This window comes from Papilio machaon, chromosome 3, assembly GCF_912999745.1.
Source record: "Papilio machaon chromosome 3, ilPapMach1.1, whole genome shotgun sequence".
Lineage (NCBI taxonomy): Eukaryota > Metazoa > Arthropoda > Insecta > Lepidoptera > Papilionidae > Papilio > Papilio machaon.
The window spans coordinates 8,145,339-8,166,983 of record NC_059988.1 but is presented as its reverse complement, the minus strand read 5'-3'; the positions used below and the strand labels follow the sequence as shown (position 1 = coordinate 8,166,983).

The 21,645-nt window shown below is 31.8% G+C and overlaps 2 protein-coding genes across 2 annotated transcripts; one reads left to right on the top strand and one right to left on the bottom strand.

Moving 5' to 3' along the window:
- Positions 1–1,487: 1,487 nt before the first annotated feature.
- Positions 1,488–7,251, top strand: LOC106719642 (protein obstructor-E). The gene is made up of 6 exons (XM_014514019.2): positions 1,488–1,659; positions 3,437–3,599; positions 4,406–4,524; positions 6,026–6,226; positions 6,619–6,814; positions 7,066–7,251. Exons 1-6 carry the CDS (start codon positions 1,611–1,613, stop codon positions 7,211–7,213), a joined length of 876 nt encoding a protein of 291 aa, XP_014369505.1. The 5' UTR covers positions 1,488–1,610; the 3' UTR covers positions 7,214–7,251.
- Positions 7,252–8,390: 1,139 nt separating this feature from the next.
- Positions 8,391–16,983, bottom strand: LOC106719708 (protein obstructor-E). The gene is made up of 5 exons (XM_045686391.1): positions 16,861–16,983; positions 10,068–10,126; positions 9,442–9,604; positions 8,989–9,183; positions 8,391–8,665 (listed from the first exon to the last, which is right to left on the bottom strand). The coding sequence occupies exons 1-5, from the start codon at positions 16,907–16,909 to the stop codon at positions 8,445–8,447; spliced, it is 687 nt and encodes a 228-aa protein (XP_045542347.1). The 5' UTR covers positions 16,910–16,983; the 3' UTR covers positions 8,391–8,444.
- Positions 16,984–21,645: the final 4,662 nt, after the last annotated feature.

Sequence of the window (21,645 nt, the reverse complement as noted above, 5' to 3'; positions counted from 1 at the left end):
TTCTGATCAATTGCTAAATTGAGTTTAATATTATACAGAAATATTCCAAAGTACTTGCTGCGGATGAAACTGCTTTTGATTTGCCGCCGCTCAATCTAGAGATTCATCTAAACGCATCAATACATCAAGATTCTCGACGGCCATCTTGATAAAGTGAACCCCGTATCACATTTTATTCAAACGTATAAAATGATGCATCTGATGTTCCCTACTTCTTTGTGTAATACGCGAGAGCATTGCACTCTGTGGCAAATAAATGAGCAAAATGTATATATTTAATTAATTGCCAATGTTAAATGTATTTAATGCAATTTATATATTTAAATTTTAAATGAGTACACGCAGGGCGCCTTGTTCAGTGGGCGGATAGGGTGTTGTTTACTATTTATATTTAGGTAATTACGCCCGCCCCCGCGTCTTTAACTCAATAAAGAGAAAGAAAAATTATGGTTTTAATGTATCATGTCAATTTATCGATTGAGTCGGTTTATTTTCAATAAATTTGGAAAGTTTTTATTTAGGTATTATGTAAAGGTTATGAGCGTCGGTGGCTCAGGGATTAAGGACTTTAATTGCAATCTGCAGGTCTTGGGTTCGAATCCCGTCATTTACCAATGTGTTTTTCGATTTTCGATTTACATATGTACATTAATCCGAAGTTCTTATGTTCACCGTAAGAACAGAAAATATCGTGATGCAACCTGCACACATCTGAGAAGAAATTCAAAGATATGTGTGAAGTCAACCAACCTGCACCGGGCCAGGGTGGTTGACTATGGCCTAGTCACCCCTAACTTGGGGTAGGCTCCGAGTCCCTCAATGGGGACGTATAGTGAGTTGATGATGATGAAGGGTAAATTGCGGACCTATGAAGTTTTCTTTAACATACCATAACATAGTTCAATGATTTATGCTTTAGTATAGAAAGCGTCTTTATTATGTAAAGGTTCACAAGTTATTGTCAGTAGAACATAAATTTTTTATTACAAATGAATTGTTTTCTACGTAACAATTAATTTGCAAACAGATAATGCAAAGTAGTGAACATCAAGTATATGAACCTTTCCAAACGTCTAATCACAAAATCAACGAACCGTTTCAACTTAACCTACATACCTAAGTTTAAACTTATGCAACATATTCTTTCACACCAATTAGCTATGCTGTATTAATAATTATGAGTCATTATATACCATAATAAAATGTATAAACAGTCTAATTTAACTAAATATGTATTTTTAAACAGCTTGAACAACTTTTAAAATAAAACAAGTATTATATTGAACTAATTTATTAATGACTTTTGTTTTCCAAGCATAGCACTTCGTGCTAATTCTCTTGCGGAACGCGTAAAACAATAACAGGATCCAACAGCTTCGAGGAACGAACTCGTGAGTGAAGAATACAGACATATACAGATTTATTGAAGTGTGAGCGAGAGAGTTACTGTTAACATAACCTTTCGCTCAGCCATTCTTCAGCTAAGAACGGATGACAAAAACTGTTATGTTCAGTGCGCTATAGAACTCAGCGCAGGCGTCAAGCTTGTATAAGTCACTGTATAGTGACTTTTAAGTTATATTAACAATAGTTATTACAAATTACACAAGATGGCGTTTCGGTCCAAGGTCACATTCGTGTTTTTGACATGTTTAATAGGTAAGTGATTATTTTGATAATTTCATAACAAATTAAAATGTTTTTATGGTATCGAATGAATATTACCTCTCGAATATGCATTAAAATTTATTGCTGCTGTAAATGTAATATTAATTTAGTTTTACTTATCAAATAATAAAAACAAGTACGTTGATATAAAGTGACAACAGACCTTTAATTTATAATTTAGTAGATTTTAGTTGAGTATTCTAACTGAGAAAAGACATCAACGCGTTTATCTACTGTAAAAATTGCACTCATATGAAATTCGTAACAAATTAATTTTATGTATTAGCAATGTTTTATTATTTAGATTTTCAAATTGAATAAAAATGTCATGGTCGCACAGACGGACTTATATACAAAGCGGATTTTTAGCACAACTTTCTTGCGAGTGTGCGCTGAGCGCGGTTAGGTAAGAGAGAAACTAGCGCGAAATATTGCTACATTGCACTTTGTTTGATTTTGTGTTACAGGTTAAGTGTTAAAGGAAATTTTAATTTCATTATAATAAAGGGATATTTATCGATAAACATAAAATCTAGTCCTACAATGGACACAATAAAATAGTTACAAAATGTATATAAATAATTTTATATATAAAACTATTGTTATTTTATTTTATTTTATTACTAATAATTACACATTCTCAGAGTGGCTTTCTGAGACCAAAATCTCTGAATAAAACATATCGTCATCCCTGTCATTATCTTTGACGAAACAGACATAACAATATGTTTTAAACTTTGGTCTCAGAAACCAACGGTCAGTCATTAAGTGATATGAATAAGGCTCTGCTTAGTTACCCATCAAAATACTGAATATGGGAATGAATGTCATAGAAAAACTTTATTTTTTATAAAATACTTTGTCGTATTATGTTTAATTCATACTTGAATTAAATCTACATAGTTATTTGAAATAAAAAGTTTATCAGCACATAATAGAGGCTACTGAATATTTTAATTCAAGTTACAATATATGGTGAGGTTGAGGTTCAACAGCCAAGGCTATCAGGGAATGCGGATCTAAGTTGCGCTAGTAAACGAATACGTTAGATAAATCTCCGTGCGGCGACATTTTGTGCGACCATCGAACGAACATAAATTTAAACTAAACTAGTCGTGTGAATTCATTTTGTATCTTGTTATTTGTTTTGGTATTTTAAATCAGCTATGTGTTTTGAATTTAAATTTATTTATCTATATAACTATCTTAGTTTTCTATAAAATAAATAACTTAACAAATATCTTAGTTTTTAAGTTAATTACTTCTTGCACTAGAAGTCATTAGATTTTATATTATATTTTACTAACCTTGATGTTTATTAATTTGATCATATATGTTAATTATTAAATTTGTCATATTGCAAAGAAATTGACATCGAAAGTATGTCATTAATTTCAAGAGCATGAGGGGCACACTAGGAAGTCTGTCGGTTGTCAATGTGAACCAGTTATGATCGTTAGCCCTCACAGGTCCGACAGGAAATACTACCTCTAGTTATACTTATTGCTACTGCCCTGCAAAATATTTTAAAATCGAAACATGTTTTTAAATTGCTTAAAGTTTCGTGACACGTTATCAAACACTAATTAAATCGCTTAATAGGTAGTAAATTTAATTTGTAGTAAATCATGTACTCTAAATCACAGGTCTAATTCATAGATATTTAAAGTTATTTTGTACTCTTTCCCTATTTCTCTTTTTATTAATCTTTACACAAAAAGATATTTGGTATCTTTCATCTAATAAGTATTAAATCTACCTTTTACTGCATTAGTATCGTCAGCAGTACCAAAGAAATCAGGCAGAAAACCGGTAAATCCCCCGCCGCGGGACGTCGCCGATCCCGAGAAAGATGCTGAAATCACAAATTCTTGTCCAGAAGACGGATTCTTCGCTGATGCTGAACAATGTGATAAATACTACGAATGCAGGTCAGTCAAAAGCACATCTCGTGTATATTTGATATAAATTGTCTCTTAGGCTTGTTTCAAGTAATGTAAGGTTTAAACCGGATGGTATGTAAATGACTCCAACGCGCCTATTTTTATCGAGAAGGAGTAGTTTATAAACATTACTACATTCCGGTCTGAAGAGAGCTAGGCTAGTTGAAATACTGGAGTGACGGGAACTGTATACGACGAATACAGACAACTTCATTCCAAACAGCAAAGCAGTTTATGATCTCCTTAGTCATTATAATAAAAAATGTCATTACCTTACACACTTTATACTTTAAAAATTATTTTATAAAACCAACATTTGAAAAGGTTTTAAAAACGAGGAAAAACACTTAGTTGTGCCAATATTTGTTATGCAAAATGAATTTTTGGAATTATTCACTTATCACGAGTCATCTTCAAATATAAATCATGTCTTCTTTTGCCAAATTTAACATTTCACACTCAGTCTTTTGACAATCGCATAAAGTTCAAAATGCTATAAATAATTTCGAAATACCATTACATACCATTATGTTTGTAACTTTACCTTGTTCGTGCATCGACTTTTCGTGATTCGTGCAGTATTAAAAATGAGTAGGATTTCAAAATTATATACCCTTTACTAAATCGTAACCGATTCAAATTATTTACCTTTTGTGTACAATTAATTATTGAAATACCAAATTCTTTGTGTTGATTATTGAGATATTATTAAATTAATAAAAAATATCGATCGTACATTTCTCTTCAATTAATACATCATTGTTTATTTATAATTTAATTAAATAAATTCACAGAAACGGTGAAATAATCGAAAAGTTATGTCCCGACGGCATGGTGTTCAATGACTACAACCCGCTGGAGGAGAAGTGCGACCTGCCCTTCAACCTGGACTGCTCGCAGCGACCCAAGCTACGTGAGTCTCATTGTAATGATAGTATCAAACTGTGTTACTGTATACTGCACATATTAATTACGACCCCATTGATTGTTTACCGTTTTTAACTTGTACATGTCGTCACTTAAGAAAAATACTATCAAAGTTATTATAGGTTTTTGTACAATTACAACTTAAGGAAAATAATGGAGTAAATATTGACAAATTTTTTATGTTATATTTAAAATTTATTTAGTTTTTTCGACACTTATTTGTTTCCGTGAGATTTCGCCAAATTTCAAAAACATTTTATATTAATAGTTATTTCTATCTCCGGTTGGGCTGAAATATTATTAAAAAAAATCAAGCTTATTAGGTGTTTCGTTTTCAACATCGTCTAAAAATCATTTTCAATGGTTGAATAATATTCGAATATGTATTGTGACCTTAAAACAACCAGTTTATACTGAATTAGAATTTAGCGTGAAACAATAATGTTGCTTTTAATTGTTGAAACAGTTATTAGTATAACGACATACAAATAATGAAAGGTGTTCGCGTGAACTATATTTGTGGCGGTCATTTGTGAATGTACTTGTCATTATACGGATAAAGTTATATTATAATTAAATTTTACAAAAAATTTTATTAACTTCACTATTAATTTAATCAACATACATGAAATTAAAAGAAGAAGAGAATTTCTTGAAAGGAATTTTAGCTCGTACTCTCAGATTTATAAAATTGATACTTGATAACCTGAATGTAAATAATTTTTGCATTCTTCAAAAAATTTTAATATTCATTTATCGAAAAAAGAATCGGCATCTTAATATATTTGATATTTAATTATTATTCAAACATTTATACGATGTCTTCGTTCGATTGATTTTTTGATGATGTTAGGAAAACATATCATGAACAGTTCTATTAACATTTACAATTGGTAGCTAACAACTAGTAATTTAAAGGTCAGGATACACGTGAATATTCGCGGCACGTGTTGCTATTTTAATAAGGCGTCGCATCAGTGTATACCCCGGCTATATTGTAAAGGTTATCTATATCGAAACAACTTTCACATCTCAAGGGAGACGCGGCCTTGAGCAACGCAGAGAATATTATACGTCGCACCCACTACGGTGGAGTTGATCGGCGGAATTAGTATGCCTTGTATTTCCAGGTTTTATGTATATAGTGGAATAAAATATAAGGTACCTTTTTTCTTCTCTAGACATAAGTTTATCGATGCGAAATATATAATTTATTCTCTCTACAATTGAGAAACTATTATACATATTTAAGTTCTAGCTCTGGCTAGAACTTTAACAGCGATTTTTCCTTTGTAATTGATCAACTTTATCCTTAACTGTTATACATATACAAATAGTTGAATCAAGACGCATAACGCCAAAATATCAGGTTGAAGCGAGGAATTCAAATGTACCATATATTTATTCCGTAAATATTATCAAAAAACTATAATGTGTTATCCATACTAAAATGTCAATTTTAATAATTTGATAATCTACATTTTCAGAGGAGCCCATACCATCACTGCATTGCGTGCGTCAAAACGGTTACTTCTCACACGAGGACCCGAAGGAATGCGGCAAGTTCTACTACTGTGTGGACGGGAAGTTCAACATGATCACATGCCCCGATGGCCTCGTGTACAACGACAAGACCGGCATCTGCACCTGGCCTGATGAGGCTAAAAAGAAGGGATGCGGAGCTGCAGGTAAGATTGAGATAAATGAATGAAAGAATCGTGGATACTCTATATATAATCGAACTTAATTGCAGTACTCTTTTACTGAATAAGAAATAACTACTTAGTGAAATCCTTTAGCATGAAACTATGTTATTATTAGGAATTGATTTGCTTTTAATTTTTTACTACTTTATGGCATGTCTTTTTTCAACAAATTTTGTTAAAATTGAAAGAGCACCGTTAATAATTTTAAATATCTTTCTTTGATAAGAAATTTTTATTGATATAAAACACCCAAAATTTCCTTTGTCAAAACTTATTTAATTTTCCCTCAATTAAAGGGACTTCGATGAATCAAAATCATTATTTTCTACAATTGAATAACATATTTTATTTATTATTCATGTTTTTGTTAACAGAGGTGTTCCAATTCGACTGTCCTGCGGTTAATGAGACATTCGGTCTGACACACCCGCGCTACGCCGACCCCGATGACTGCCAGTTCTTCTACGTGTGCATCAACGGCAACACGCCTCGTCGCTCTGGTTGTAAGCTGGGACAGGCTTTCGATGACGTCACTAAGAAATGCGAGTGGGCAAGGAAAGTTCCCGAATGGTATGTATAGGCAAAACGTAACTTTAACCCAACTTCAGAACAGTTTGTTTGCATTCATTACCAACTTATTTTCACTTATACGGTAGAAAAAGAAGAATGTTTGCTTTGTTTGTCGTCCCTTTGTCCTTATACTGTGAGTGTGAAAATTGATTTTTTTATGACATTCAACAATGAATGTATTTCTGGAGAGTCTCTTGATGTTAGTTACTTAATATACATTTTTTATTTTATGTTCAAAACGTTTCTTCCAGCGCTGACTGGTATAAAGGACAACTGACTGACGCTGAGCTAGACGCTCTTGAGAACCCGCCGACTCCCAAGCCCAAGCCTGCAGGCTCCCAGCCCTCGAGGCGCAAGCCACAGCGCCCCAAAGCGAAAGAGGTGCAGATCGAAGAATAAACAGTTAATTTAGTTAGGCTAATAAAATAAATTTATACAAAAAAATTTTGGTTTTATTTTAGTATCAGAACATGCTATCGCTCTGAGTTTTGGCTGTCCTAACTTGTTCATATTGCAGATTATTTTCAAAAATGTTTTGGACTCCCACTATTCGTCCCACTGGCCAGACACATCATCTGAATCTGTCTCCAGTCGTATCGGTCTCTCCGTTCCACTGGATTTAGACAGGTGAAGACGAGGGTGTGCACATGCGTTTGCGCGTACGCTTGTGCACCTAAATATCTCCTGCGCAACTGACTGCTTCCGAATAACCGGCGGCTCCTTGAGCTAGATGCCAGACGCGACGAGCTGAAAGCCCGACCACCTGTGGCTATCAGCTATAATTACGTGAACGGTGTGCTCTCATGTCCGCAATGTGCGAGGATTTTCGCAAACAAAATTGGCTACATAAGCCACATGCGAGCACACCAACATCAAAACCGGAGCTGAAGACAGTCGCCGTGGCCGATATCGGCCGGGATTACATCATCATCATCATTCGTCGTTGGATTGTTAAAATGAATCTTCGGAATGGGTATATTCTTTTGGCAAAAAAACTTGTTACAATAACATGAGATAAAATAAGCATAACAATAAAGTAGTAATTTTATAAATAACAATTCAACTTTTTAATATATTGTTTAATTTTTTCATATTTAACATTTCTTCTATTTACATTTTGTTGATCAAAGTTATTTACAGGCGTTCTTTAAATACATATAATCTTGAAATATTAACACAACATATAGTTTTATTTCTACGGTAACTAATATCACGTTCAATTCAATCTGTTATCAATAACTTTACATGTAAAATATCGCAATATAGTAAAAAATTTAAAAGTTTACCTTTTTAATCAATTCGAATAGAAAATGGACGAGTTATCGAAATAAATAGGATTCGGTGGAAATATTTCCATTTTTTTGTTGTTTTTCATTTAATTAAATAATATATCACAAAACGAAAATGAAAATTGTGTTATTTAGTTTTAGTCTCCCTAACTATATTTAATTGCCATTAATTAATATATTAAATCAAATAAGGTTATCCAAGTTAACCGCATTCATTTAAAACGACATTCTGATTTATACATTGGATAAGTATTAAAAAGAGAGAAACATAAAATAACGATTATAAAAAGATATACAATTCATTTTCATTTTGTAATATGCAAACTTTCATGTGCGAAGAATTACGCGTGTCCACAGTGCGGTACGAGCTCTGGGTCTTCGCAGGTGAGGCTCTGATCGTCGAACACCTTACCCTCACCGCAAGCGATCAAGCGAGGTTGGCCTTCCACACAGGTGATCAGTCTGTGGCAGTCACCGGGAACTGGGAACCTGGGGAACGGCCAGAACTTCGCGGCTTGCGAGTGCGATGGCACCTTAGTCGGGCATTTGAATCCAATGACAGCTATAAAAAAAAACATTTAAGTTTTACCTACGTTACAGACTCTTTAACCTTTATTTTTAATTTCCACAACAGATTTAATTGAAACTTTGGATTACTTATCAATTTAAGTTCAAAATTGCAAAGAGTGACTATGAGTAAATATGAAGATCGTAATAACAACTAAAATTGTGAACAGCGCCATCTAGTTACTTTACGAAAACTTTTTGCATTACTAGTTTTTAAGCTATTAATTTTCATTTTACTATTATATGTTTTGATATTAACATATTTTGATTGGTTTAGTCTTCAATTTATGAATTTTTCTATCCACATTATTCCCTTACCTTCAGGGTTACAGAATGGCTGTAGAAGATCAGGCCAGTTGCAGCCGTGGATCCTTTCATCGTAGACGAGTCCGGGCGTGCAGGGCTCCTGCTCGGGGATGCCGAAGGCGCACTTTACGTAGCTAGTGGAGCACTCTTGACTGTCTGGGTAGATACCGAATTGGTACTCGCAACCAGGTGTTGAATAAGGCGTTACTAGAAATTAAATGTTTACTTTTATTACATTCGAATTCATTATAATTACCGAGTCTAGTATTGGTCTTATTTGTGTGCAGTGTAAAACGTGCATTATCTTAAATAATTTAAGAATTTAATTACCCAATTACTCAAATTATGTGATAAACTGATAGTGCCTTGAGTTAAGGTGAACAACGTTAGGCTTAAATTTATTAAATTTTTGTTAGTTCTATTTCGTTTATAATAATGTGCAAAATTAAAAATAAATTGCCTTACAATCAGCTTTTCTCTCTCCACACTCCACAGCCCAGTGGTAGTTGCAGTGGTTGTGTACGGCACCTTTGCCGTCAAACAACAGTCCGTTCTCGCAGGTCTCTACTGTCAGCGTGCCATTTGTACACAGGAAGAATTGATCGCATAGCTCAGGGTGCGCGTACGTCTGAAATAATTTTATAGGTCATTAAGAGATGCTAATAAACACAAAACACACAACTCACGCCTGTAACCCAGAGGGGTAGGCAGAAATTACGGACCTTCGTTTGGTATGGCCAAATGAACCTCCGCAATCCACTTTTGACCATTTCGGGAGACTGAACGTGACAGGTGGCGAGCCGCGTCGCCATCGCCCGGGAATTCACACATATATGCGGGTTGCATCATGATATTTTCCTTCACCGTACGAACGTCGGATAAATTACATATGTAAATCGAAAAACATATTGGTACAAGGCGGGATTCGAACCCAGGACCTGAGGATTTCAAGTGTAGTGCTTCCCCCCCTTAGCCACCGATGTTCCGCAAGATGCTAATAAATGTTAATTAAATGAAGTATAAAAGCAATCACTTGCTTGATGCTTCTTTATTTTTTGTGCTTAAATTATATGTCATGTTTATATAATTACCTGAACTCCATGTTGTTCAGGACATTGTGGTGCATTCTGCAGAAGAATTCCCGCACTTGCTGTAAAAGAAAAAAATATTTCATTGTATCGTTTTATCAAAGATAGGTAAGTTTATATTTCCTATTAAAATTAAAAATATTCATGGCCATTTCTTTGTAGATTTGTCATCATTCGTTATAGTGTTTTCATCGATAGTCTTCATTGAATTCGTATAATTTACATACACTGCCGGTTAAACAACGCAGACCCAGTATTAGGTAGCCTCTAACAAGTTCTTGCTGTTAAACATCACACAAACAAGTCTTAATTTAAATACGTACATTATAAATGAGACGTATAAGAACCAAACAGCCAACTATGTGAAATGATCACTTGTTGTAATTCATATCAAATGTAACCATTTTATTTTAGATATTTTTCTTTTATTTATAATATCCTCAGTACAATATATATATAATTGTAGTAAAAAGTGTATTTAAACCCATTACAGACTTTACGAACGAGATGTTCAGTTCAAACGTCCTTTTGGCAAATTCGTTTGAACTATTTATTAACCATGACCAATGCAAATAAAAGATTTCAAACACTGATTCGAATTCAGTTACTTGATGAGATGCTTAAAAGATAACATTATTTTTAATTAGAGAGAATAGTTGAGATACTTGGTTTCATAGCAATTATATGCTTATAAAATGTTTTTTTTTTTACATCAAACTTAGAGAATTTTTGAATGAATAATAATAGCTAACTATGTTACGACTGACATTTAAACTATTTAAATAAAAATAGTCCATTAAAATTCAGTTATTTGTTAATACCCTAGCAGTATAACACTTCTTACAAAAAATCACTTCACCGTAACTAACAATTTTCTAAAACATCACATTTGACCTCGTTAGCGCGCCTGACGTTACTAATCACATAATAGTAACAATTGATAATTATAATTAACGACCTCTGGCGGCGGAGGCGCGAAGGTTAACAATCTAATTCGCTAGTTAAACAATTGCTTGTTAAAACGAAAGCTACCTCCTTTATTATCATAGATCATGTAACACTATTGAAGATAACATTATTCGGCTTACAAATTTTCAATAGAATTGCCGAAACAATCGTACGAAACCTTACTGTCAACCCTTTCACTACCTTATTAAAAAACGATACAATGACATGTTTTCCACAAACTATTCGACACAAAAAAAAGACACATGACCAACAAACATGTCTGTAATCGGACGAAATACAAACAGTTCCTCTCTCCTCACGTAAGAAAGAAAGTAAATGACATATTTGTATTCATCGCATATAGATAAACGCACTTTACTATTTTATGTGAAAGAGTAAACTTGTATGGAATAACTGAGATAAAACAATATGATAAATGTGACAAAATGTTTTCTATCCTCCCGAGCTCTAGTACTTTTACTATCAAGACGTGAATAACTTGCCAATTAAAAGATTATTTTACTTATCATTTAATTTTTTTATTTGTTATTATTTGCATTTATTATTTATTATTCCATTTAAACTCTAATATCAGACAGTACTAAGCTCCGTATAGAGAAAATGACTTGCTCCTAGCAAAACGGACATATAGGTCGAGTCGTGTTAAAACTTGTAAAATTCTCATTTAATGTGCATTTTTGCCACATTCATTGTAAAAGATGTGAGAGATATTTGGCTATACTTTCGTTAAAATGTCTAGTTTCAAAAAATGTCGAAACCGGCTGGTTAACATTATGTAGATTAAACGATATCAGTTACAAATAATTAAGACTACATTAAGATTATCCATCAAGAGAACCCGACATCTTAAGTTGATACAAATGACGAGCACGTCACAACTATTAATCAGTGTCCACTGATCGTGTGATTCAGAACAGATAATTGTATAAAGTACGTCAGCTCGTGAGCGAAGCGGTACCTTTTCCATTAAGCCAAAAGTCGCGCACAACTGCTATTTCTATGAGTAGTTAGGCCCGCGTCAATAGCTATAATACATACATTGCTCTTAAAACTAATAGTTGTGCAGTTAGTTGTTTAGTGGAATAAAGGTCTTAGACACGGCGACGTCACGACATCAGATCTCGGTCAACGCATCGCCACTTTTACTTTTGCTCGATCTGACGTACTTTAACGCGTATATGTATATATTTAATAACATCATATGAGAAAGCATTTTAAATTTTTTTATAGAAAATTCTTAACTAATTGTTAAGTTAAGAAGCTACATTGTGAATTACTAATTATGGAATATTACTAAATATGCAGTTAAAAAAGTTTTTTAGATTTGAAATTCAGTTATAAATTATAAACTAGATATAATTTCCGAGACCTTACTAACTTGTGTCTCCAGTTTGTCATATAATGATTTCAGTAAGAGCAAATAAGGCCACTTAGAAATACTAAAATGCTACACGATGTATTTTGAACTAGTATTTAGTTTTCTTTTAGTAAAATTAATATTCCTTTAATATTTACAGCAATGCTTGCTTTTGATTTGTTATATATTTCAGGTTTCTGTTTTTGCAAAAAGATAAATAAATATAACTACAAACAATTCAATCGAGGATAACCACCTCAGTGTTTTTACATGTCAACCTTTAACAAAAAAATCTTTTCTTTTGAGATTTGTAAATATCAACTATCTGAAATTTATTACAGTTGTTGGATCTTATTAACCAAGTGTATTACTTTTATTAAATTAGTAATAAATCATTTTAAGCCCTAAAATTCCACTTTATATATAAAACATACGAGTTTACATTATAGTAAACAAATGTAACATGTATAAACATGTCTTTCTAAGAATTTTAAAGAATTTAGAACTAAAGAAACTGGTTAGGTAGTGTGAAACAATTAAAATTTACGTGAAAACAAAAACAAAAAAAATCTTAAAAAATTTACATAATGAATATAATATTTTACTTGTAATGCAACATTTTAGTGGCCAATAGAGGCGGACAAGCGAAAGTAGTACTAACTAGTGGTCAGCCTTGATGCGTTCGCGCAATGCTTTGCTAGGCGTACGCGTTTTAATAAAAATGTTCTTATTGTTTTGAACTAGATAGTAGATAAATATAGAATCAAAAAATAACTTAAAGTTGAATAACCAACCAACTAGTAACTTAAATGTCCATAGAAACCAATCTGCTAATTTTACTTAAAACAAATTGTGTTTTGAACGGAACAAAGCAATTATACCATATATTTATCAATTGTAAGTGATTTAAAAAATTATAATAGATAATTATAGATTGAAAAAACAAAAGAATTCTGATAGGTCGTTGTCATCATTTATAGATTAGATTAACAAAACAATAAAAAATGTAAAAGTAATTCTGATCCCATTTTGATGTCATTGGGTTAAAATATTTCATTTAGCGAATAACAATAAAAATATTTGCATGAATCAGATTGATGACAAAGATGTCATCGTATCCGCAGACGTTTCCACTGTTATATAATACTGTAAGATGTCTTCGGACAGGTTTCACCTCACCTTCCGCAGTTTTGTAATTCTATTATCCAATGAATATTTTATGATGTTCTCTTTTAGAATACGATGCTTGAATAATAACAAAAAGGTTCGATTAGTGTAGTGAAATTTTAGAATATTTTAAATTTTGTTAAAATCGTTCAATGATAAAATTACTAAATGCTAATTTTTAAAATTATAAAAAAATCCCCGATGGGTTCGAGACAAGTAGTCACGGGAGTGTAACTGTTTTTAATTATTTTCTATGTCTCACAAAAGTTGGAATATTCCAAGTAAATGTTTAGATGATGTGTCAGTGCAGAATGTTACAACCAGGTGAACGTACAAATTATGGTATTCGGATTAATTTGCTTGTAGAACGACTGGCTTACTGTCTGTAAAATCAACATAACAAAAACGATATCTCCAAGTCGTGAATGAAAAACGTGATATCTACAAACACTTAATTTAATGCAAACGTAACATTTTAGTACATCTTTAGTTTATGTTCATTTGACCATATGGTAAACAACTTGGTTGGTTGGACTTTACATGATCTACAGATTAAATGAGACAAGGTTAGAATCTGTAAAATGCTTAGAATATATGAACTGGTTTATACGTTAGCACTCAATTCTCTTTGGTATTTTTATAGTAAAATTACAAAACATTAGAAGTATTAAATTAATACTAAAATGAGGATTATAGATTTATTTGGAAGTCTAACATATATAGTAACAAACCCATATAATACGAAGGGACGATGACAACGAGTGATCAATCTATCAGAAAATAGATTAATCCATGTAATGTTAAACATAACATGTATGAAATATGTATATAGCAAAGACACATTAAGCCGGCGTACTGAGTGCTGAAGCGCAACTAAAGCCAAGATCTGAAATGACTCCCTGTCGGACATGCCCGCCAGTAATGCAGTAGTATGGAACAACAAGTTGTCTTACTTTACAATGACTTTTTGCAAATTCAAGGAAGATAAAAATTACCTAAAAGTAGTATATAAATATAACTTAATCGAATAAGTGCAAAAGAAACCTTGCATTAATGGTTTTTCATTAAGTGTATAAGATTTTTTTATTCCGCCTTGTTAAAAGTTGTAAACTTGTTTTTATTTTTTAACATAAGTTTGGTTACGGATGTACTGTATTGTTCATATTTAAATTTAACTTAACAATGTCAAATATATGATAGAAAGATAACTTATGCAAGGGCATTTTGTGACAATGTGCGACAAGTATAATACAGCTTTCACTAAGGCCTATAATGGCGTAGCAAATTTTCTAATGTACAATACCATTGAATACCTACTTATGATTTTACGTAACTTCCTATTTCGATACAGTGGCAAATTTTTGACGGATTGCAATCAAAGAGTAGACATTGAGGTGATTGTTATTTTTATTTTAAAATAGGAAAATAACATTTCCTACTAATAGATAGTAAGGTGTTTGGGCTATTCATATGTTACTTATTAGCAATAAATAATATTGATACAAAAGACATAAACGCGTTCGTCCTCGTTGATGTCTTTTGTACGTTACTTCTGATTGAATATTTAGATAACTTTGACCGATTAATATTTTTTGAAAGAGCTGCTGAGGTATCATTATCATGATTGTCAGGTTATTGAGTATTTCAATGCAAGTGATATTTTATATCACAATTTTAAATATCAGATTTGACTGTAAATTATTGTCGTTTAAAGTAAATAATTCTACAAGGAATATTGTACTTAACCTTTTGTTACATAACAGTGAAACTCGGGTCGCGTTAACCTCCGGAGCTTTATTTACTATTAGGTATCGCAACTTACCATGAAGAAAGTTTTGATTCCGTCTGACTCAAAGCTTAATTTCCATATAATAAGGTTCAAATTTGTAAAATTTTTTAGTACATATTTTACTTATTATCCATTTCAAACAGACCAATATAGTTAAGTAAATTATATATAATACATTTAATTAACAGTAAAATTAAAAACAATTTTATTTGTCCACTCAATTAAGGTGTACGTCTCTAACTAGCCTTAAATTATTAATAAATGCACATATGTTTACTTACAAAGCACAACAACACCTGTATTACAAAGCTATCCAAAGGATACATAATTTTTTACTAATGCAAATTAGTAGTAGTGGTAGAGATAATACCGTGACAACATAACAAAAAGGAAAACTTATCTCCACGTACTGTTCATTGTTCAAATTAGCATAAAATTTCAATTGTACTTTACGGAAATAGATTATTTACTTTCAATTACCTTATCCTTCTATTAACAATAGATAATGTGTTATTATTAACACGAAATGTCGATTCGGCGAATATATGAATTACGACCTTAGGATTTAATTGTTGTAAATAGAGCTAGTTTCCACCGGTGTGGTAGTTGCCCAACCGATTGGAAAGGGAGTCGGAATTGGTTTGTGTTCGTACAAGGCCCACACCTGTCCGTTGCCGTGTAAAAATAAAGGCGACATTTTGACCGCCCCGAATATGATTTATGCACCACTGAAAAGTTTCGCAACAAAGTTCCTTAGTGAAAGTATTCGATAAGGGAAAAGGGCGATTTAATAATTGCTTCAGATTTTTATCGGAACAAGGTCGTCAGCATTGTTTTAAGAATACAGTATTTCATTGAATAGAAACAAACTTTACTAAAAAAAAAGATTGCGTTTCAGTTATTGTTTCAGTATCTATTTTTTAATGAGAAATTATCTTAGAAATAATTCTTAAAGCTAATATGTCCCGAAGGCGATTATGTGACGGTTATGAATGTTACATGATCACAGTTTTGGTAACATTAGTCGAACACCTGTCGCGGTTTCTTGAAAATCCAGTTTTGCGTGTTAAGCGTACGTGTTTTATTTTATTACATATGTTCGATATTCAACAAGGTGAGAAAAAAATCTAAGTTTAAATGTCTAGCGTCTTTTTTTACTTTTTATTGTTTATATTAAATTTCAATGCGGGTTACGCTTTAGTTAGGGAGCTGCATAGTTAGAGTTTTTTTTAGTAATGTTAGATGTTACTGAATTTATATTCGTTTAATGAGTACCTTTTCTGATTGTTCTTTGTTTGTTACCATCATATGTACTCGTAGATTTACACTAACACTGTGTAATTATATCAATATTTATTATCTAGAATTACAGACAAGACTAGACTAAAGTTAGTTTATTATTCAATATTAATTAATTATTATAAAGGTTTTATTAATTAAATTAATAAATGTATTATATAGATAATAAGTAAATAAATGAATAAGTGAAAATTAATAACAATTAAAAATCTTACCATAAGTAATAGAAGCGAGTAAATACGCGAACTGTACACAAGTCCTCATGATTGCGTGTTTGTTTGTTTGTGAGCGTTGCGACGTCCGCGCGTATTACTAAGCCCGGCGGTACTGGCCGCGCGAACCACCGCCGACCCTCGCAGCGGCGTTGCATTGTTATATCTATAGTGGGAATATGAATTTGTAAATTCGTTGTTTGTCTTTATGATCTCTTATTATTAATAAATCCTTGATATTTTTTAATCTCTGTAATTGTATGCATTGCTGCGGTTAAAATGTCCAAAAATAAAATTGTTATCAAGTACTAAATATACCGAACTAATTTATTTTGTTTGTTGAAAATGCAAAGAATAGCTGTTATTATTTTAAAAAGAAGTTTTAAGAAAGAGTTTCTTTAGCAATCAATTAATAAAGGTCGTCACTAGACCACATGAACAATTTATTTTATCATTAGATTTACTCCTGTGTAAATCCGCAGCATCTTAAAGTTTTTATGTCTATTCAGCTAATTGTATTCTATCTGTTTGTATCTGTTTGTTATGGAATTGTAAAAAAAAAATTACTTTGTAAAAAACTTAAAATAAAATATGGATCGTACTATAAATATGGCACCTGTCTGTATTGAGTTCGAGTCACCTATTACGAAAACGGCCATATACCTCAGGCGGCGTGCTTTGTATGACAATTTCATACACAGATCATGTATAGATAGATAGAACAACGGAAAATAAACATGCATTGAAAAAAATACTTTATCATTCGGGAATACGGATCGATATGATCAATATAGTGTTTGAGATGTAGTTAATATACTTATTTCTTTATAATAATGACATACGGCATTCAACCTTGTTACAATGTAACAAGGAAATACGTATTTTGATTTTCAGATATAATGTCCTGTAAGACACGCATACATCTTTTGTTTCGTTTTGTTATTGGTCTTCTAAAGTTATAAGTTAGATAAGTTTGCCTCAATGTTTAAGTAATCAATCTTTTTTTTATTTAAATACAGAGATAGCAAGCTTAGTAACTTATTAGTAAGTGATAATTTATGAGCTTAATGTTTTAATTCATCTGATTATGTACATTAATTGAAATTAGAATACAAAAATTTATACGGTATTCAATTGTTTTTCTCTAAGTTAAACATTCTCGAATTAGCGTCGAAATTAATCAGAACTTGTGAAGGTAAACTTGATTGTCACATTAATAAGCCTTATCTATTGCAGTTGTTTTATCTTGTCTCATGAGGATTACTTAAGATTAAGCACGATTTGACAAGACAAACTATAAGATTACGTTAGCTTAATTCGTTTCAATGTGCAATTAGTTTGGAAGTTTGAAACAAGACTTTTATTATTTAATTTACATTAAGAATTGTAGAAAGTTTTTCTTAAATTGTTATTATAAACAAACAGTATTGAATAAAAGTTAAACGAACATTTTCAGTAGTCGATTTTTTTTTTTTTTATTTAATTTCAACTTATTACATTTTTACATTTATATATTGTATACTTAGTACCATTAAACATATAATGTTTGTATTGGCACTGCACAGTTCACTGATACAATTAAAGTTGCATACAACTTAGCCACGCAGAATACATTCTATACGAGTATATCCCGTCTTAATTTAACAGGAAAAACATTATGTAAATATGAACTACCGGAGTATATAAAAATAATATGCTAACAAAATAAACTAGTGGTGGTGTTATTCTTCCGTTTTTTTTTACAAAATTATAGCTGGGTAGTTTGCCGTTTATTAAAGTTCATTTAATAACGCGCGAGACACACTGGGCTTACATTAGATTAATTGTAAATTATTCATATGTTTTTATTCTGGATTTGAAATATGAGACAAATAGAAACAAATCAAGTGCACCATATTTTGGAACTTAAACTAACTAAAAGAAATAGAAATAAATACCGTTCTTATTTCATTTTGCAAAATAAACAAATTTTTATGGTAATATTATAATCAAAATGTATTTTTAGATTGTGCAATAAGTCATTACGTCATAAGATATTTATCATAAAAATAGTGCTCAAGATTTCACCCAGTGTGTACGTCACCCAATCTACGCCGGAATGAGCAATATAGCAATAGGCCGTTAGAACAATACCATCTGAAACGGAGTTCAAAATAAAAATTATGTTCTCGTGCAAGTTACAACTCGGGCCTTTTGAAAATAACAAATTCCTTAGAAGGAAGATTAAGTTCGATTTTGATATAAAAGTAATAATTTAAATTTTTCAACAATTACACTTCCGTTCCGAAACAATCATGAAATTGACATAAAATAATATTATATATCTCCTTAATCGTGACATCTTCTGTTTTTTTTTTTTTTATCCAAGTCTTCGGTTGATGATTCTTGTTCATTTTTCTTACTGGTCATTTGATAGTTTAAACGGATTAAATCTGATCAGGACCTGAAAAATTACTTTCAAACATTTTTAACATTCCAAAGTTGTGTCATATAATGACACATCTATGATTTATCCAGAATTACGTTCATATTTGCTATCGATTGTGTCGTTGATCGGCGACCGGCGACCAGTCCAGCCGGCTCGCTTACGTCAATCTCACCGAACTCAGTTGCACAATGCTCTACAATTATCTGCCATAAATGGACCGCAATCAAGCCTACTATTTGTATATAATGTTATTTGCACAGGTGGGCACAGTTAATCGAAAAGTTAACTTCGTTAATCATTAATTCGTTAATTAAAAATGTAACTTCGTTAATCGTTAAAGCGTTAAATTCTCGTAAATTTAACGCAAGTTAAAGTTAATCGTTAACAGTTAACCATGCCAAAATTATACGTACTATTTTCACACTTATTGTGGCGACACTTGTTTAAAATATTAATTTGATTATTTTAATTATAAAAATTAATTTTTATTAATATAAAAATTAATCTTAATTCTATAAAACATTAGTATTAGAGACAAGTATGAATTAATTATAGTATATTTCATTACGAGTGCGGAAAGCCTGTCATTGCAAAGTGTTCCGACAAATGTCTACCCGAGCCAAGGCGTAGCCAAAGGTGAGGGTTGACAGTTGGCACAAGTATTTTTAATACAGTTGTAAAAAAAATTAAGCAATTTAATGTAATAATAAAAACACAACTCAACTAACTAAAATGTTTGGAAAATGGCGCCAACCGTAAAAGAATACAAACAGAGATTTTTTTGTTTCACCCATTCTGGGTAGGCAAAGGGAACTATGCCCAAACGGCCAAGTCTTCAGTAGGTTATTTTTATAGATATGAAATGAAAATTAAATTTAATGAGATGAAATAAAATGAAACCAACCTAATTCATTGAATCAAATCATTAAATCTGATATTGTAAAAAATTAGGAGCTTCTTTTTAGAAATATTTGTATGAAGCATAAAAATTTCAGTGATTTTTTTTGTAAAAACTTCGTGGTTGTTTTTTTCTTTTTAATAGACATTATTTTGACAGTTGGGAAAGAGAACACACGAGTTTAGAAAAGTAAAGAAAAAGCACGAAAAAAATGTGTTTTTAATACAGTTGCTCAAAAAGTGGCTTATTGCAGGGACGAAGAGCGTTCGGAATGTGGGCTATTACATACTCGTGCTTTTATATACTCGTTATGAAATATACTATGTATTTCGAACCTTCTTCTTTTGATTTTGTCCTGTTGGTCATGTCTTTCCCGGACGCTCTGATGCATCACACTTGCACGCGAACTTCACATATATCAATTATCGACTCGTTCGTTCACCATTCGAGACGCCGACAGTTGCCCAACATAGTTGAACTTACGAGCGTGGCGTGGCACGTAATTTAAACAAAATGACAGCACGTCTCCAAGTTTCTAATTTAACGATTAACGGACTTTTATTAACGGAAGTTGAGTTTAACGGAAGTTAACAAAAGCGTTAACACTTTTTGAAGTTAACTTAAAAGCAAAATGTTAACTTCGTTAATTAACGATTAACGGATTAACGAGTTAATGCCCAGCTCTGCTTATTTGTTATCACATTTGCAATCTTTTTTTACAATATCGATTTTGATTTAAGTTGATATAATCTTGCATAACCTTGGTTGTTGTATGTATCACAATTCAAAGACACACTCATGAAATACCCCTTTATCTGTCATTCAATCTTTAGTAGTCTTGATAACGGTGATGTGCTTTTATATTCCTTTTATTTCCGAAACAATATCTTAAATGTAATCTTTACTGCGTTTAGGCCCTTTGTCTGAAGGCGGTAGATTTTGTCTGTCTTGTGAGAGAAAAGGCAGATAGATTGTTTCTTACTTACGACTATTCTGTGCGGCCAAGGTCTTCTTTGATCTAGCTAGCCCATTCATACAGATACTTGTTTCTGCTACACTATATTTTTTTCCAATCAAATTAATATTCATTAATATAGTTAAAAGAAAATAAGACACAATAATCAGGTCACAGTCATTCTCTACCGTATATTTCTTTATTTGTAGTTTACTTTAATTTTACCATTTTCGTTAACAATCTGTTTGGTTAACTATTAAGTACTGTGAAAATGTTGTAACAAACCTTTCTCTCGATTAGTCAATCAACCTGCCCATTTGTTGAACAAAAAAATTTATGCAATTTGTACTCAAAATTTATATTCACTGTAATGTACCATTTATTATTTTGCAATGATTTTAAAGCATAGGTAATTTGTTTAATTATTTCATCACATAACAAGGTTAAGTTTCAACAGGGCTTAATTAATATTTGTATGACATTTATTAAGGCAATTGTTTTATTTTT

Excerpts from the sequence above, each read along its gene's own strand:
- LOC106719642 (XM_014514019.2), top strand. The coding sequence starts at position 1,611 with ATGGCGTTTCGGTCCAAGGTCACATTCGTGTTTTTGACATGTTTAATA. Across the intron at positions 3,600-4,405 it reads GATAAATACTACGAATGCAG|AAACGGTGAAATAATCGAAA; the intron begins GTCAGTCAAAAG and ends ATAAATTCACAG. Across the intron at positions 6,227-6,618 it reads GAAGGGATGCGGAGCTGCAG|AGGTGTTCCAATTCGACTGT; the intron begins GTAAGATTGAGA and ends TTTTGTTAACAG.
- LOC106719708 (XM_045686391.1), bottom strand. The coding sequence starts at position 16,909 with ATGAGGACTTGTGTACAGTTCGCGTATTTACTCGCTTCTATTACTTAT. Across the intron at positions 10,127-16,860 it reads ACTCGCTTCTATTACTTATG|CAAGTGCGGGAATTCTTCTG; the intron begins GTAAGATTTTTA and ends TTTCTTTTACAG. Across the intron at positions 8,666-8,988 it reads GCCATTCTGTAACCCTGAAG|CTGTCATTGGATTCAAATGC; the intron begins GTAAGGGAATAA and ends TTTTTTTTATAG.